Here is a 14,781-nt window from a genome sequence, read left to right as displayed (position 1 = left end):
AGATATGATATAATTTGAAACCTTGAACCATATAAAACACTTCACAAAGAGCATTTTTAAGTTGGCAGCAACATGTTCACCAGAAATGTGATTGAATTGAAAAAGATGAAAAATGATTTCTGCAACAGTAACATAAGCCTGTAATATAATTGCCAAGTGTCCATGAAACTACACCATTTGGATTAAAGGTGTTGAAGTTTTTGATGAGCTTCCAATCGTGGTCTATATGAGATAAAACAAGGTATTTCAAATTATTATTATTAATAATCATAATAATAATATGGCAAAAATCATAATAAATCATTTATTTCATTGACTTAGTTCTGTTGTCAAAAGCAAAAGTACAAAAGAAACGCAGGGCTTTAGCTACAATTGAGGACACTGAGGTTCTGTACCACATAATGTTTTAATAAAAAACTTTTATGACATGTGAGACTGGACTTTATAAATGGGTAAAGAATTTAGTATTTCTCCACCAAACATTCCTGGCAGTGTTGGAAATACTTTAAAGCAGCCTTCTGCTTTAAAGTAAGTAAGGGCAAGTAAGTTCTTATAATTTCCTAGGAAGAGTACTAAAAAGAACCACAAAGTTCAGACGGTAATTTCAGTTAGTTTAGTTAGCTACATGCATCAACAACTTGTGATTTTTAGAGTAATTTCCTTGAAAACGTTTTATTGAATTTTGGACTGTTGAACTCAGTATTACTAAAAGTCTGGCACGGCCCTAAATGGAAAGACAATATAAAAAAAAAAGAAAATAAATTAATAACTTACTTTCGTTTGTAATGGTGTGGGCATCTTCGTGTCCTTATACCTACATAAAATCCAAAGTGTCATTAAACACGTTGCAAATGATTACACACACACATCACAGCCAAATCATCCAAGTTTTAAATCAAGAAAAGCTGAAAAAAGACTGAAAAAGTCTGGGAAACACTTGAAATAAAAATAATAAATAATTTTCAGCTTCCCAAAGACATTACTTGACTGCAGATTAAACTGTGTGCAACAGTGTTTTGGATATCCAATGAACTTACGGTTGCAGTACACGGTGATGATGATGAGGATTAGAAGAAGAAGGCCACAGCCGCCGGCCAGTGGGCCCAGTATGATTGGAGTACAAAACATTTGAGGACTGGTTTCCCCTGTAAAGCATGTGCTCATTTACCACCAGCATCATACATATGAAGAAGATAAAGGCTCACTACACACAGTTGTGATTGTGAACAGTTACCTTGCTTGCTATTGTTGTTACAGACACATGGCGCAGCAGTTGTGCATGGATTTTGTTCGGGGGTGACAGTGGAAGCCCATGATGCTTCCTCTACTGCGACTTCAACTTTTTCTGAAGGGAGAGGAACGACGTGACAGAAAGTGATTCTGACAAACATGCATCATATGATCATCATAAGACCAAATGTATGAAACAAAACTCACCTCCAACCAGTTGGGTTTCCTCACCAAATTTCAGTTCATTTGCTTTGAGAGACGCACAGCTGTAAACGCCGCTGTCCCTAGATTCGCTGAATGACTGCAGTGTTAGGATATGTTGCTTAATCTTTGATTGACTGAAGGTAGAAGGAAAGGACGCTGCGGGTGACTTTAGCTCACCACTGTTGCTGAAAGATGCAATGAATTCCATGCCAGATGTGTCCAGAATTCGAAACCAGATAACCATGGCGTTTGTATCCTGAGGCTTACATTTGATTTCAACCTGCTCCCCTTCCTTTACAGTTCTGTCTTCACCAGCTCCTGAAGTAATTCCTAAAAGATGTGATAAAGTAGGATCAGTTACATCTTTCACCTCTCCTTTTTTAAAGTAGGACACCAAACAGCAAAAGACTAAGAACCAGTGAACAAGAAACTTTAAAGCTGCTACACAAAAGTGACTAATCTTCAAAATTCAGGTTACGCTTACTTTGACAAAACACCAGAATCACCAGAATCTGAATCCACTTTTGGTCCATTTTAATGTTGCTTACGATAATAACTGCTAAACGCGTCTTTGTGGTGTTTGTTGGAGCCTGCTATGAGATAATTCAGTGAGATATCAAACCACGCCCCACCTGTAACCTTCTTTTCTGCTGCGTCAAATGGGATCATTGCAGCAGAGTGTTGCAGAGACCTCCTGCAAGCATGGTCGTGGTCTGCAAGATGTTTGAAGTGGAGCCCACCGATCTGCACTTCACCTTTGCGTCTGGTTTGAAGCATTGAACAGCACAACTTTATCCACCAGCTACTGACACATATACGCAGCAGCACACAGCATGTAGGCTGAGAAGGATGCAGGTAGGAAGCGTAAAAAGAGCCAGTGTGTCAGCCCACTTTACACAAACACAACTCAACACTGTTTCTGCACAAATCAAATGGTGAATTTTAGGAATTGAAAATATCGCGGTGTCTTTATACCCAATGTGGGCCTGTTGAAGTGTCCTCAAGCTTCAGGGACACACTGCTCTGTAGCTGACTTTGACCTCCCTCCTGTGTTTGGTGGGACACGGAGGAGCTGGGAAAGGATTGATATTTTCCTTTTGAATTCTAAAAAACCTTGATTTTTTTCTGGTGAAATTACTTCTTGTAGATGCAGATAATGGATCTACACATAGGTAATACCAGTAAAGGGATATAAACGGTAAACAATGCTATATATCCTAAACAATGTGCACTGATCTTTGTGGGTATTACTGCAATTGTTAGGTCTCTGTAAACTATGGAGTGTGGTCTAGATCTGTTCTATCTGTAAAGTATCTAGAGAAAACTTTTGTTATGATTTGATACTATAAGTAAAATTGAATTGATCTGATATTTTGTCTGCAGACAGACAATAGATCTGTTGTGAGGTCCCTGCCTGCGGCTGTGTGTGGTGTGGTTTCCTGATTCAGAACACAAAAGGCAGAATAGTGTAGGACATCAAGAAATGGTCTACACCTGAGTAGCTTCAAGTGGTTTCTTACCTCAATTTGTAGATTTCATTTTGAACCTGTATTCATTTGGGACTTGGAGTATTTGGCTAACACGCTTCCCGGTTTCAAGAATGTGTTAATAGTAGTAAGTTAATAAGAGTCTAGTTATGCTGATTATGGCCTTTCTCTGGCGCATTGAAATAAAACTGTCAAATTGTAGCATCAGCTTTAATATTTTTTTTCTAAAAGTATGACAGGGGCATGCTAATCAAAAAAAGGTTTCATCCATGTTGCACCGCTTACCACACCCAACACCTAATTAAACGCAATATGAGGCAGTCCAACATTAGTCTTGCTTTGCCAGACCCTCCTCCGCAGTGCTGTAAGATAGCCTCTGGAAGGAACTTGTTTTGGTGGAACATGTGTACATTGTTTTAATCGGGCAACACAAAGCTCAGATTGGACAGATAGTCTAGCTAGCTGTCTGGATTTACCCTGCAGAGATCTGAGGAGCAGTTAACCATAGCACTCATAAATCCATCGGAGTTTAAAATTACAACACAGAGAAAGTCTAAGTTAACGGATATCCAAGCGAAAACAATGAAAACCAACGGATTCCAGCGGCTACGGATCATAACGTCAATGCATCGAGGTACGTTTTAACCGCTAGATGGCAGCAAATGCAGGATTTATGGCTCTGTCATTGATTAGACAGTAAATCACTGAATCATGAGTCACTAAACTGTTGCTCTGCTCTGCAAGGCCTGAAACTTTAAAGTGTGTTGCATTACTGGCCACATCCCAACCAGTGATGTCACAGTTGAAAGAGCTAAAAAAGCTAATGCTGAGAAGTGCAATAACTGGCCCTTAAATTATTTAAAATAAAATGCTTTTGGCTTGGCCATGGAGATTTCAGTTTTTTACCCATTGCACTTACATTGTTTTGTGTGTGTGTGTGTGTGTGTGTGTGTGTGTGTGTGTGTGTGTCATGGCAAAATGTGGTCCTGGAGGCAAATACTGTAGCAGGAACCACATTTGTACCACAGAAAAGGATTTGAGTACTTTGCCAGGCGTTTATATTTTTGTATGTCTGCGGCCAGATTTTGTCAACGAAATACATTAACACAGTGCAAGATGCAGTTACAAAACTTTACAAAGATCAAAATGAAGGCAGAGTTTGAAGACACAAGGGCGCCAAAGTAGAAAACATTTTTTTTTTTTCGTGTATTTACCTTCTAAATGAAGGGGTTGCATTACAGGTTCAGGTAACTGGACATGTTGGACATCTGATGTCTTTGTGGCCCATGTAAAGCTGGATGGGACTGGTAAGTAAAAAGTTAGCACAACCAACAGGGCCGTAAATAGAAACCAGTTTGTAAAACAGCATTTTCCATTAACAACAACGTACATTCTACCCTTACCCTTGCAAAAATTAAGCACAGTGCTATCTGTCACTTTATGTGAAAGTTTGTCGAACAGTTGAAGGGAAGTGAAACTCCCTTCAGATGAACTGAGAGCCCGTCCTATTTCCTGTTCAGTGATGGAAAGCAAATGCACCGATTTAGTAATGGTAAGTGGGCGATTTATCTGTTCCATGGGTGGGAGGAGAGAGACAGAGTGAAACCTACAGAGGGAGACTTAAATGACAGAAAGAGAGAGACAATATTGTGTCTCGTTATTATTGGTGCATTTTCTTCACCTCGCCACACAATTTCTTCAAAACGCAGATGCAGATTGACTAAACTTTGGTTTTTGTTATTCATATATTATTTTGACATTCACTTCAAATGAAACTATGAAGGAAACCAGGTTCAGGTGTCAGTAAGCAGGGGATTCTGTTGATGCTTTGTATTAGAGGGAAGACCCAGTCAAAGAGCTGTCAATTAGCCCACTTCACCTTTCCATTTCTCTGTTTCAGGTTTGAGTCACTCACAAACACACCAGCATGGGCTTCCCTATCTTAGTCACACAGGGGGGTCTCCAACCTGAAACTGACATCTGTGTGTGTGCGTGTTTGTGTGTGTGTGTGTGAGAGAGAGTCTGTATAGTGGGTGACCAGGGAAAGCCAGTGAGAAAGACATTATTTCTGTACAGTAGCATCGCCTAGATTGACATTCAAATGCATTTAGAAGAGACATCTTTACAACACCTTTAATACTAATCAATACCTTGTGCTTGTTCACCTTTTCTTCATTACTTTGATTGACCTGTTACTGCTCTGTTGCTGTTCTGGCAGTTCCTGGCATTATGGGATACAAATTTATGAAAGGAAACCAAGAGCAACAAGAGGACAAAGTAGAAATCAAGAGCTCGGAAATGGACGAAGTTTGAACACATGCAGGTGCCTGTACACAAAGACATGTTTGCTCATATCTTACTGTTAGGATTATAGATGTGGGTTTCTGAAAAGAATTTCCATGTTTACACTTACCTTTTGCTAAGAAGAAAATGTGTTGAATTGGGAATTGGGAAAAGTTTAATGTGTCATGCTTGTTATATTCAGAAAAAATAATTAACTGTTTCATCATACGTGAATATACTGTGTGCAGGGTACTCATCTTTCTCAATTTGTCACTTTAATTGTTAAAAGTGTGACAAACTAAACCTTTAAACTATACTAAAGTTGATCCTGCGAAGCGTAAGCTGACAGTACATATGCACAACATGTTGTCTACAGGCTTTCACCACGTTGTATTTGTATTAATCAACATTGTTGCTTTGCATTCATATATGCAGTTTGTGTCGTTGATATACTGGTGTGTCTTGTCTCATCGTTTAAATGTGAAACTGTTGCATTTTCCAGAACTTATCACTGATATATCTGATACACTGATACGTCTTTTATATGAGCAATATATATATATATATATATATATATATATATATATATATATATATATATTGATATTGATATATTGATATATATATTGATATATATGTATATATATATATATACATATATATTGATATTGATTGATATATATATGAACATGTATAAATGTATGTATCTCTTGCTGAAATAGCAGACATTTTTTTATGTTTTGTCTCACATTCCACATGGAAACTGTCTATTAGCACGTATCACTATTATCGCTGTCAGACTCTCCAACACCTGCACTACATGATAATGTTGTAGTTTCTGTTCCTGTTTTTCATTTACTCCACACACTCTCTGTATATCTTTATTATCTGTATTTTTCCATAAAAAATACTCACTTTTTTATATTATTAATGGTCACAGGTAAATATAATTTATATTATGGTTACCCACTTTTGCATTATGTTACTTTATTTACATATTTAATTTAATTTTAATGTTACTTACTCACACTGCAATATTATTTTTTGTGCTATTGCAACCACACTTTATGATACATTTATTTGACGCCACTTTACATTCAGTATTCCCTTTGCTCATTGTCTGTTGTTTGCCTGTTTTTTTGTGTGTATACTTGCTTGTTTGTTTGTTTTGCTTTTATTGTAGAAAATGCTGCTGTAACAAGGGAATTACTGCTGTAGGATGAATAAAGTATTATTTAATCTAATCTGATCTAACATGCCTAAATGGGAATTTGTTATGTGAAACTATGTCTCACATGATGAATTCACAGGTATCTTTTGTCATATATGATTATACATGAAAAAAAAAAGAAATTGTAGTTATATGTGATAATGCTTCAGTCAAATTGTGCTTCTGTTTCTCTGAGATGAACTGACATGTGTTCAGCTGAAATTGGGACAGAAGTTAATGTTACAAAATACCTTTAGAGAAAGCATTTAGTCTTTAGTGTAGGGTGTATTTTTGTTTAACATTTTAAACCTTTGAAGGGATATGATAAGCTTGTATTGATTTTCAGAGAGGACATTTGGTTGTTGCAGCAACACAAAGACATAAATAAATACAGATAAATATAGAAAGTAAAAACCATTTAACGTACATACAGTATGTTTTTGTTTGAGGATGTAACATGTTAACAGATACTTTTATCTACTATAATATGTAAAATTATTATTTAAATATATACATATAATATATATGTATACATTAATTATGCACACCTTCATTTCTGCTGTTTTCTGGTTACAGAAAATAAATAAATAAATCATGTGTATTAGACGTCCCACAAATCCACTGCTGACATTTGCATTCATTCATGTTTCCTGGAACTGAAGAACACAAAATAATTATTTTCTCAAGCATCAATACAGAATGCTTATTAAATACTATACATGCAGTTGTTAGTTCATTAGGGAACCCCGTCATAGCTCAAATTGTATGATGCAACAAAATCCTACCATTATTGAAACTGTTGAACTGTTGATTTACCTTTATCGTCTTTTTGGAGGCTGCCTTTTGTGGTGCTGGTGCATTATACTGTGTTGTACTAAGAGTGTAGCTTGTTAGGGATTGCTGTCTTGGTGGTAAGACATGTAGTAAACAGTTTTACATGAAAATGAGTGTTGATGAAGTTTTTGTTGTTTGATTTTGATCATTTAACTTAACCCATGTTGTATTCACAGGAATTTATTTAACGTGTTCCTTTACTGTCCTCATATTTGACTACAATAGTAACTTATGATTTAAAAATGAACAAATAAACACACACACACACACACACACACACACACACACGCACACACAGTAAAAATCATGTACACTGTAATTAAACGCATTTTGGTAATGTCAGTTTATGATATTTTACTCTAGCTAATAAAACACTGCAATAGCAGAAGTCTTTTTCAGTTTTCAGGGTTTTTTGTACAATACTCATTTGAAAAACTGTAAAGCTCTTTCTGTCTTTCTCTCTGTCTCACTGTGTCTCTGTTAATGCTTGTGGTTCGGTCTGTGGTATTTTTGTGGTCTTTTTGTTTCAGAGACTAGATGAAGAGCTCAAAGCTGAGCAAAGCGATAGCATCTCAGTGAACATGGCTCTGTCTCTTCTCTCTCTCCAGCACACAGGAAAGGGTCGCGCACACTCCCAGAGACCTGAACAACCACTAACTCAGTTGTTTCTTCACACTCCCCGAACGCACAGGTGTGCATGTGTGTTGCTTGTGTGTGTATGTGTATGTGTGTGTGTTTGTGAGAGAGCGAGCAAGCAAGAGCGAAACAGCACACACTTTGCTATAAAAGGACTTTATCACATGTAATTAAGGATTATAACAATTAAGCATGTTGGCACATACTAGAGGCAGTTTAGCAGAAACTGAATTTGATGCAACTTTACACATCAAAGGTAAAGGAAGAAACCAAACCCTGTCACTCACCTACTCAACTTCCGCCAAACACCATATTGACAATGGATGTACAACACCCACTTCCAAACCTCTTTCTCTTCTTTTCCACAGGCGTGAACAGAAAATGTTTACACGTACAGTGCAATATTGCAAGCATTTTGAAACAGGACTTGTTAGTTATTTGAGCACAAGTCAAAGCTGTCACTAGAGACGCACAGAGCATCTGACCCCGAGTTTATACCTGTATCTCGCCTGCTGTTTCAAACGTGTCCCTGAGGAAAGATGTCTAAGCTTCACTAATCTGTGTTTAACTCTGCCTTATCTGGATGTACTAAGGTACTGAATTGTTATTCAAAGAGAATTTGCTTATAATACAATAACTTTTATCGCCCATAAAAAGAAGCATTAGACTTGATTGGAAATCTACAGTTTTATTGATTAAACAGAATTATGCTCACAGAAAACCCACTTTACAGTGTAGTTTAAAACAAAACGCTTGACAATACTATGAATGACAAAAACACACTATAAATACCAAAAAGAGAACTAAAAGCAAATGAATATATATTGTATTTCCATGCAGCTGTTCAGAGGTCTATGTGTTTTGTGGATAAATAAACAGATTAGGTGGGGGCTTTGAGAAAAACATACTGAGCAGTTTGGTTTGGATTTAATAATAATAATAATCTAAAAACCACAGCTACAGATTACAGATCTGCTGAAATAAAAAAAAACACTTGGTTAAATGATGATGTCATCTGCATATTGACAAATCAAAAAGTATTATTGATCAGAAATTACAACACAGAGCTTATTGTAATTAAACGTGGTGAAGCTATGGAGCTGTTTTGTAATATATGTAACAAAATAAAGTAAATAGAAGAAGAAGAAGAAGACGTACTTTATTTATCTCTTGGGGGAAATTCAAATGTTTCACTTTTATGCACATTACACACACCCAGGCCCAAAATATACACACATATGCAAACAGGAACTATACACATGCATTAAATGGAGCGATGTTAGAGTGAAGGGGCTGCCCATGGACAGGCGCCCCGAGCAGTTAGGGGTTAGGGGTTTGGTGCCTTGCTCAACGGCACCTCAGCAGTGCCCAGGAGGTGAACTGGTCCCTCTGCAGCCACCAGCTCCTTAACACTATTTTACATTGATGCTGTTCTTGAAATTTATAACTCTTCTCTGCCTGGTGCACATTTTGCTGTAAATAAAACTGACATCAGCAGAAGGATGTTGTTAGCAGAGGAGATCCGGATGTTCTTCGTGCTCCTCTGGACGTTGGCTCAGGTGAAGCACTCCAGCTGATGCAATCACAGAGGCAAATGTTAGTGGATGTGAATGATTTTCAATCTTCATACACTGCATAAACATTGGAAACCACCGCACCTGGAAAAGGTTTTGTTTGGTAAATGTTTGATATATAAATAAATACAATGACACACATTGGGTACGTACTTTGATTCAGATACAGGCTGTAGATGTAGAGGTTTGGGTCATCTATCGCCTCCTTCATGGTGAAAAACAAAGGAAAGAGATTAAAGTATTGGATGAAATGTAAAGAAACTATTATTTTTTGATTATACAGAAAAGAGAACTGATCTTTTCACCATTTGTAGTAATCTACTTACTTCACAAAGTGGTGCCGACATTTTTTGGGGAGCCCTATGAGCAAAAATGTGTACAAACAAAAGAAAACACTCAGAAATTTAACCAAATATATATATTTGTAACTCTTATATTTCAAAGCTGTTCAATAACTTTGACAACCATTTGGGAGCATAATGTGCTGTATCGACCAAGGACTACTCACGGCTGAAGTAGTACAGTGTGCAGATGAGAGCTAAAGCAATGGCCGCAATAAGTCCAACCAACGGCCACAGAACCAGGGAGCCACAGCCTAAAACAAACATATACATGGTTTTATACATAACTTGTTGCATAGTAAGCAGGTGATACAATCAATCATTAGACAGTTTCTTCTTTTAGTACAGCCGGTTGTGTTTACACCATCGCAATTGAAAACGCTAATTCATCAGACACATAAACGCCAAATTTGTAAGCAGCAGAGCATCATACTAATTACACACCACCACAAACGTACATACATGTGTTATTTTTCCTTTAATAAAAAAATCCTTAATGACTTACCCTGTAAAGAATTCTTCTTAGAGCAGCGACAGACTGTCTTGACTGGTGGTTTGGGGTTTGTCTTAGGAGGTAATGTTGGAGGGGTCACTGTCAGATAAAGACCAAGACCAACAGCCATAAAGACAAGTACTGACTAAACAGCAATCAAGCAAGAGTTTAAAGAGAGAGGCTAAAGGAGAACCCAGGAATTTCTTACCTTTCCCCATTTACCCATCTTTATCCATCATAAAAAACTATCCTGACAAGGATCTCATCAACAAATTCTTTCAACAAATAAATAATGTATGCTGTTTGCCTGCGTGTGACTCTCCAGTACAGGCCTATTAGGGCTGTGGACAGTTCCACTTAAATACATTCACACTAAGTAGCTATGATATATCTATTGTAGCTATGTCATTTTCATTTTGTCTGTCATCTGGAAAGGCTTGTTACACGTGAACATCTATTAACAAAAGCGACAACAGCAGTTACTGTGTAGAGTGCTATTGGGGTTCTTTAGAGCGTCCACTAAGTCTATGTGGTTGAATAAGACAGTTGCACACGAGGTTTGCAAGACAAACAATAAGATGCTCCAAGATTTTGGTCGGAACTACTAAATCTGGAGAAAAAGGATAAACACATCCAGCACAGTCTCATGGCAGTTCACAAAATGGTCCTGTTCCCATTTTGTGATGACCACCACAAAATAAACGAGAAAATTGTGTCCGTGTTGACGAATCAGTAGATATAACATAAAATTTATATAAAATAACAGGACTATTTCACAAACGGCCGTGAGACCGCGTTGACTCATCATAGTTATAGTATACAGGTAGTAGTGGAAAGTTACACTGTAAAATGTAAGAAAAGAGGGGGACGTGAGACCAACTTCAGCACATAATTATTTGTAGTCCCGATGTCATAGAGCACCAGATTAAAATGCTGAGGTTTGGTATAGAGCTGCACTGAGCTTCTAAAATATTTAGTCCTTGCTTGCCACCTGAATTCAGACAGATGCACTGAAACTTTCACAGCTGCTTGATATTTCACTTTATGTTTAATTACTGTAAATGAAGCGTATGAGATTTCAGGATACAAACCTCCCGGTAGAAGAAGAGTCCCAGGCTTCCACATTTCTATGTTTTTCCTGGACTTGAGAACACAAGAATAAATCCCTGCGTCCTCTTCTGTCACATTGATGATGCGTAGCGTAAATGACGTGGTCTTCGGGATGAATTTAAATCGTGTACTGTCCACATTAGCCCCATATGTAGTACGTGCGATGGTACATTTGCCTAGGAACTCTACTCTGCGGTGGTTGGAAATACTGCGGAACCAGTAGACAATCTCACAGGACATGTTAGCGATGTTAGTGCAGTCACACACAACCTCCTCTGTACTGAGGATCTTGGGATAGAGTCTGTTGACGGGTTCTTGCTGCAGGATCTGTAGCTGGCTCAAACCTTGGAGTGGAAATAGAGGGATGTTTAAGATTTCAACAGGCACATGCTTTGTACAACTCATAAAGTTAGGGCTCTAAAACACAACAACAAAAGCAAAGCCAAACACCCAAACTCCCAAGAATTGTGTATTACCCTTAAAAAAAGTTACTTTTTGGGATGTCTCAACCCGACTTGTACATCATTTGGTGTTTAGAAAGGTTTAAGGAAAAGCCTTAGGCAACAGTGCATGTGCTGTCTATCCTACTTAACAAAATAAAAACTAATTGTAAATTTAAAGCAGTGACAAATACTTGTGCTACAAGCAAGGCAGAGTGAACAAACATAACTAGAAAAACATCGTAGAAATCCCCAAAAGTGTTGCAAGAATGGAAATGAAGCCAAACTATGAAGAAACATATTTTAAACTCTGTGAAGGTGACATTTTGATATTGCTAAATAGGAAGACTGATTTGGCATTTGATTTGTTTTCAGTCAGGTATGAAGGCATATACCTGTTGCAATCACTAGTCTTATGAAATATCTGAAAGGTAACCAGAAATTCAAAAGCTTCCATTATTCGAAAGGTCATGGCTCCCTGTTACGTCTTTTGGATGATAATTTCGTTCTGCCCAACATACATGAAATGCACAAATGCGTGACGTTCAAGAACACGCCAAATTGATTTAATCTTTATCCAACAAGTCGCCCTATACAGTACAAATATACAATCCATTTCAATGCCTTGATAGAGCTATATATATTAAAACAAAATAAATGTAAATAAAAAATGTAAATACACACAACGCAGAGCAAAAAAAAAAGGTAGTGTATTGTTACCCTCATAATCTATCATCACTGAAACTTTAATCCAGATTGTATACATTACGTTGATGTTGCATAAGATCAAAAACTTATAGCAGTTAAATTGTTTAATTCAGATATATGAAATTATATTCACTGGCAGTTTGAGCATTACAGTTCTAACAAATTAACATAAAAGCTACGGCGTTTTACTTAGTCTGTTTAAACCTTCCGTGTCATCTATTGGATTATTAAAAAAGAAATTCACCATTCAGCACACACTATAGTTATGACTGCCTTTTATAAATGTAGAAATGATTTAAGTTAAACATCAGAAAAGCTTCAGTTTGAGAGTGGACGACAACACATCCCTCGCTACAGGCCCCTGACTAAGTTATGATGTTGAGAACACCTCGGAATGCTTGAGGCTTACGAAACATCTGAGAAACTTACCTGATGTCCACAGCGATACTGTCAACAGTGTCCATGCCAGTGGCAGCAGAATCATTTTGTCCGGTCTCAAGTGTGTGTACCAGTTGTGTAGCTTGACTAATTGCTGAGGGACGGTGCTGATACTTTCTCTTCCTGCTATCTATCTGTCAGAGATGATGGGAGGAACTGAGCTGACAGGGCCCCGAGTTGTCAAGGTAACACCCCAGTGTGACACACACAGGGCCTATCAGACAGGGCCGTACACCAGCCAAGGGACTCTCTCTCTCACACACACACACACACACAGACACACACACACACACACACACACACACACACACAGCTTGAACTTGAATTTGAAATGTGCATAAAACCTAACATAGCACTGCTAATCATGTGGCTTGACATTCTTGACTTACATAAAAACTACATACCATATCTACCCAACAAATAATAATTATGTTTACACCTCAGGTTGTTCAAGAGAAAGACGCAGTTCAGCAAACAGTGATCATGACAAACAGCTGAAATTGTGCATTTTGTCAGAGCTATGATACCACATATCAAGCAATAAAAAAGTTGTTTATTCACAGAGCAGACGTTTGCAGTTCTGTGGCCTCTGCCCAGGTGCATGACCTAGAGCTTAGCAGAGTTCTACATTTGCAGCCTCACAGCAGAGCACGGCAAAGGTACACCAATGTACAGAGCCTAAACTTCAGGTACTGGGAGCGAAGGATCAGGGAAACAAACCCTAATCCACAATTCTGTAGATTATTGTCAGGTATTCACTGGTGCGTGTAAGTGTGTGTATAAAGCTTTGTAGTTATTTCTTATCACTTATTTAACTTTGCATAGTATGAAAGTATGGGGTATAGAGTCAAGACATAATTAAGAAAGCACTATAGAATAACCCTGTTACATTTCTGTGTGACAAACTGATGCAAAACATTTTGTCAAAACAAATCATTTGCAGTAATAGTATCGCTTTTCTTCTGTTAAAAGCTAAATTGGTTTAAATTCATTAAGGCAAAAAACTATTGAAAAAAGTTCAATAGTAATTCAATAGTAACCTCCTTCTTGGTCAGTTATTCCAACAGACTGAACATATTTTTCAATTAGTTTTACAAACTGATAGTGTTTAATATTTAGTATGGCATTTTCAGTTCAACTTGAATTACAAAGAAACTGACCTCTGAATTTCTCTTCTCTTTCTCACTTCTCTTCTTTTTGTGTTGTAAAAGTAGCAAAACTGCGTTCATGCTGTCTTTAGTGATAACACAGGAGTGACAGATCGATGTGTACAGTAGGCTAAGCATGCGTGCCAGTTCAATTTCATTCACCCATTTACAGACACAAGACATGAAAAAGACTTTTAGAAACACCTGACTTTGGATTGAGTCTGTTAGGGCTGCAACTACAACTTACTTTGGGAATTGAGTAATATGTCTAATAATCGATTAACCATGTCAGAAATCAGTGAAAATGACCATTGCAATTTTTAGGAGCCTTAGGTGACGTCTTCAAATTGTTGCCAAATATCAGTCCAATACCCAAAGGCACTTCACTTATACGGATATAAAACAAAGAAAAGCAGCATAACGGCATTTTTGCACAAGTGAGAATAAACCGATTAACAAAATTTGTGTAGATGAATTTTTCAACTGAAAAAAAACAATTAACAAACTAGATATTTTATCAATACACTTTTCAATAAACAGTTGTATGTGGCTATTCCAAAGACTGAGGCTGACACTGTCTTTTCATCGACCCTGCACCATGTGTGAACAATACTGCGATTTACTTACTGAGGTAGTGTCAAGGGA

At 37.4% G+C, this 14,781-nt stretch overlaps 2 protein-coding genes across 4 annotated transcripts; both read right to left on the bottom strand.

Annotated features, from left to right (window-relative positions):
• Nucleotides 1-53: 53 nt before the first annotated feature.
• Nucleotides 54-2,333, bottom strand: cd8a (CD8a molecule). Of its 3 annotated transcripts, none has more exons than XM_034870156.1 (6): nucleotides 2,067-2,333; nucleotides 1,438-1,764; nucleotides 1,235-1,345; nucleotides 1,038-1,145; nucleotides 775-814; nucleotides 54-222 (listed from the first exon to the last, which is right to left on the bottom strand). In XM_034870156.1, the coding sequence occupies exons 1-6, from the start codon at nucleotides 2,209-2,211 to the stop codon at nucleotides 183-185; spliced, it is 771 nt and encodes a 256-aa protein (XP_034726047.1). In that variant the 5' UTR covers nucleotides 2,212-2,333; the 3' UTR covers nucleotides 54-182. The 3 variants fall into 3 exon arrangements, with proteins under 3 accessions (XP_034726047.1, XP_034726048.1, XP_034726049.1); XM_034870157.1 differs by having other exon boundaries at nucleotides 1,919-2,201; XM_034870158.1 differs by lacking the exon at nucleotides 54-222 and having other exon boundaries at nucleotides 771-814; nucleotides 1,919-2,201.
• A 7,276-nt stretch (nucleotides 2,334-9,609) lies between these two features.
• cd8b (cd8 beta) lies at nucleotides 9,610-13,208 on the bottom strand. The gene is made up of 6 exons (XM_034870159.1): nucleotides 12,980-13,208; nucleotides 11,384-11,746; nucleotides 10,305-10,391; nucleotides 9,967-10,053; nucleotides 9,785-9,818; nucleotides 9,610-9,663 (listed from the first exon to the last, which is right to left on the bottom strand). Exons 1-6 carry the CDS (start codon nucleotides 13,032-13,034, stop codon nucleotides 9,654-9,656), a joined length of 636 nt encoding a protein of 211 aa, XP_034726050.1. The 5' UTR covers nucleotides 13,035-13,208; the 3' UTR covers nucleotides 9,610-9,653.
• Nucleotides 13,209-14,781: the final 1,573 nt, after the last annotated feature.

The sequence above is a fragment of the Etheostoma cragini genome, chromosome 4, assembly GCF_013103735.1.
Source record: "Etheostoma cragini isolate CJK2018 chromosome 4, CSU_Ecrag_1.0, whole genome shotgun sequence".
NCBI lineage: Eukaryota > Metazoa > Chordata > Actinopteri > Perciformes > Percidae > Etheostoma > Etheostoma cragini.
The sequence above is the reverse complement of the archived record's forward strand: the minus strand, read 5'-3'. Positions and strand labels throughout refer to the sequence as shown.